General features: G+C 37.8%; 1 protein-coding gene across 1 annotated transcript; it reads left to right on the forward strand.

Moving 5' to 3' along the window:
- Positions 1-566: 566 nt before the first annotated feature.
- Positions 567-1,718, forward strand: LOC143546917 (uncharacterized). Its single transcript, XM_077038468.1, has one exon. It carries the CDS (start codon positions 592-594, stop codon positions 1,570-1,572), a length of 981 nt encoding a protein of 326 aa, XP_076894583.1. The 5' UTR covers positions 567-591; the 3' UTR covers positions 1,573-1,718.
- The last annotated feature ends 1,500 nt before the right edge of the window (positions 1,719-3,218 follow it).

The following is a 3,218-nucleotide window of genomic DNA, read 5'->3' on the forward strand; positions in this document are numbered from 1 at the left end:
GATTAAAAATACTCTATGTGGTCCTCTTTTTTTATTTGTTACATTATTTTTTTAGTCATTTATTTTCACACCAAAATTCTTAATTGGTATTTAAAGAGGGGAATAAGATAAAAATCAATGGAATATAACACACCTACCAAACCTCATAAAATAACAAGAGAGTAAAAAAGTTGCAACAAATATCAAGATTAAAGAGACAGAAGCTGCAAATAGATGCTGTTAAATGTAGTTAAAGCACTAACGTCTCTTCTTTAGCATTTTATTTGCAGAACTTAAGAATCTTTCCCACATACCAAATTACCAATCTACCCTTCACTCCATCACACATACCACACACTATTTGTCCTTATATTAATCTTCTGTCCTCTTGCAGGGTTTCAATACTCCCACATACTCAGTCCTCCACGTGCTCCTGGGGACTCAACACACTCTTCATTTACATTACCCTTTGACCTCCACCTTCTCTCTCACACACATCAACTCCATTTGCACATCAATATCAAGATCAAACCTAGTCATCTAAAACTCCTGTGGGCTCAAAGTCACTGGTTTTATTTCAAAGCCATGGAAGTCGATACCGGAGACGGTAGCATGATATGCGCCGAGCATCCGTTCAAAAACACCACTCCGAGTGGTGGCATTTGTGCCTTTTGCCTTCAAGAGAAGCTAGGCAAGCTGGTTTCTTCTTCGTTTCCGGTTACTGTTTTTCCATCTTCTTCTTCATCTTCTCCATCCTTCAGATCTGACATTTACAACATTACTAGTACCACCAACAAAAGCACAATCAACACCGCAACCATGGATTCAGGTTCCGGTTCGAATAATATATATTATTCTAACCGGTCCCGAATACTGTATTTACTCGGGAAGAAAAAAAGTAAAAAGAAAGAGATGCATGCTCCTCTTCAAAACAATAATATTGTTTTGAAGAGAAGCAAGTCAAGTTACGACCACAACCACCCACGCAATAAGCATGGTGGGTTGTGGTCGTTTCTGTACCTAAACCCAACATCTTTGAAAAAAACTACTCTTAAACCGTCCGCCAGTATGCGGACAGAATCAGTTACACCTTGTAATGATATTATCGTGGTGGAAGAAAACGACGACGTCGCATTTGATCGGAAGGTATCCAGATCCAGATCCGTGGGGTGTGGGAGCAGAAGCTTTTCGGGTGATTTCTTCGAGCGAATATCGACCGGGTTTGGAGACTGCGCGTTGCGGCGCGTGGAGTCGCAACGCGAAGGCAAACCGGGCATCCATGAAAGAGCCAGGTGCGGAGGTTTGTTTAGTGGTTTCATGATTACTTCATCCTCTTCGTCATCATCTTCATCTTTCGGTTCAAATAATAATAATAACAATAATGAAAATGAAGGCAGTGTAACCGTAGGAAGAGTGACGTCAGCGGGTGCTGGAACACGTCAGCATCAGCATTTGCATGCTCGGAGCAGGAGCTGGGGATGGGCGTTAGCAAGCCCGATGAGGGCGTTTAAGAAAAATCCGAATCCGAATCCGAACCCGAACCCGAAACCGAATTTGGCTGCAGTGCCTTCTTTGTTGTCTGTTGGAAGATGAAGATATTTTTATTTTCTTTCATTTTTCGTTTAATTTTGTTTTTTTATAAATTAGTTGGGTTATAAAATATTAAATCCATCTATTTTATGAAAAAGTGAATTAAGAAAATGGGAAATGAAAATGGTGTGAAGAAATAAAATATTGTAAGGTAGTGAATTACCATTATACCCTTTTAAGTACACAGTTTTATTATTTATTTTGTTGTTTTTATATGGCCATGTTTGTTTATGGATTAATGTTATTTTATCATTGTTTTGTATGTTGGCTATGTTAGGGTAAAAATTGTCAAAAACCGAACCCAACTTGTTTTTATGGTACTTTTGTTGTAAGGGCTGGATTCATTTTTCTATTGGTTAATTTTTTTTAACAACATTTGTACTTGAGTGAGCGTTTCTAGGAAGGATGTCAACTGTTATTTGTTAAAATTTAAAACTGTATATCCTTAGGACCATTTGTAGTGGGTTGTTTCCCCTTCAAAAAGCCCGAATAGCGTCTCAAACACAGCCCCTAGGGTGTTTTGGGACTAAAAATGGTCTTCGGCGCTATGATGATAGCGCCCAATGATAGGAAGGTGGGGGTGTCTTTGGACGCCACCACTATTGTGGTGGTCCAACCATTGCTTGGTTGCAAATGTAAATGTTTGGTTAATTAAGTTATTTATTATTTAATAAGTTTTTAAAATTAAATAATTTTAATTTATGTAGAGCTTAGTTTGAATATTCATTCACTTCATTTATGGTATGGTAAGGTGCTAATGCTTGGTTAAAAGATTGGATTGATGTTAGAAAAGGTGACACACTTTGATTAACGCAATTGGCCTTTTGGTTTGTGGATGGGGATGTGGCTAAAGCTTGTGATTTTATGTTCTCCGGTTTGAAATCTTACTTTTCTTTTTGATGGTGTTTCTTGATAATCGAGTTATGCCTGAAACGTCATAATTAGTCAAACACTTGATATTCCATCTATAAAGGCTCATTCGAGTATCGATGGTAGTTTTAAATGCTTTTAAAAATAAAAAAGGAATTGGTTGACAAGTTTTTGAAGATGTGATGGGAGTTCTTAAGTGTCTATTTCATGCTTTCACATCATTATATAATATAATTAACAAGTTTGGTGTCGTAAACCCTGATTTGGTCACTTCACGGCATCCTATTGGTAGTATTTTCTTTTTTGTTTTAGTTTCGGCCATAATAAACGTAATGAAAACCTACCGAATGTGAATTTTGTTTTTGTTTTTTTTATTATTTTGTTTTATTCATGGTACCGTGCCGAACGTGACGGAAACTGATCGAATTCACATGGACTCACCGCGTTTTGTTTTAGTTCCAGTACTGTAACGAAAATCGACGAATGCTGATTTTCGTTTTTTTTAGTTTTGGTACCGTAATGAACATGACGAAAACCTAGTGAATTCGCGTAGAATCAACCGCCTCAACACTCGGGATCGATAACGGTCATGGGTTTTGCATGATCGAGTTTACCGACCGACGCCACACCATTGATCCACCCGAATTTTTATATTTTTTTGTTTTATTTTTGTCTTAGTTCCGATAAAATAACGCATGTAACTGAAACCGACCTAATTCACGTTGACTTACTGTATCAACGCCTGTGTTTTACCGACCTGCCCAGCGAACGCGCAGAGA

This window comes from Bidens hawaiensis, unplaced genomic scaffold (assembly GCF_021521415.1).
Source record: "Bidens hawaiensis isolate Kalapana, Puna unplaced genomic scaffold, B.hawaiensis_p1.1 tig00014475_1, whole genome shotgun sequence".
In the NCBI taxonomy this organism is placed as follows: Eukaryota; Viridiplantae; Streptophyta; class Magnoliopsida; order Asterales; family Asteraceae; genus Bidens; species Bidens hawaiensis.

Coding starts and splice junctions, on each gene's coding strand:
- LOC143546917 (XM_077038468.1), top strand. CDS start 592: ATGATATGCGCCGAGCATCCGTTCAAAAACACCACTCCGAGTGGTGGC.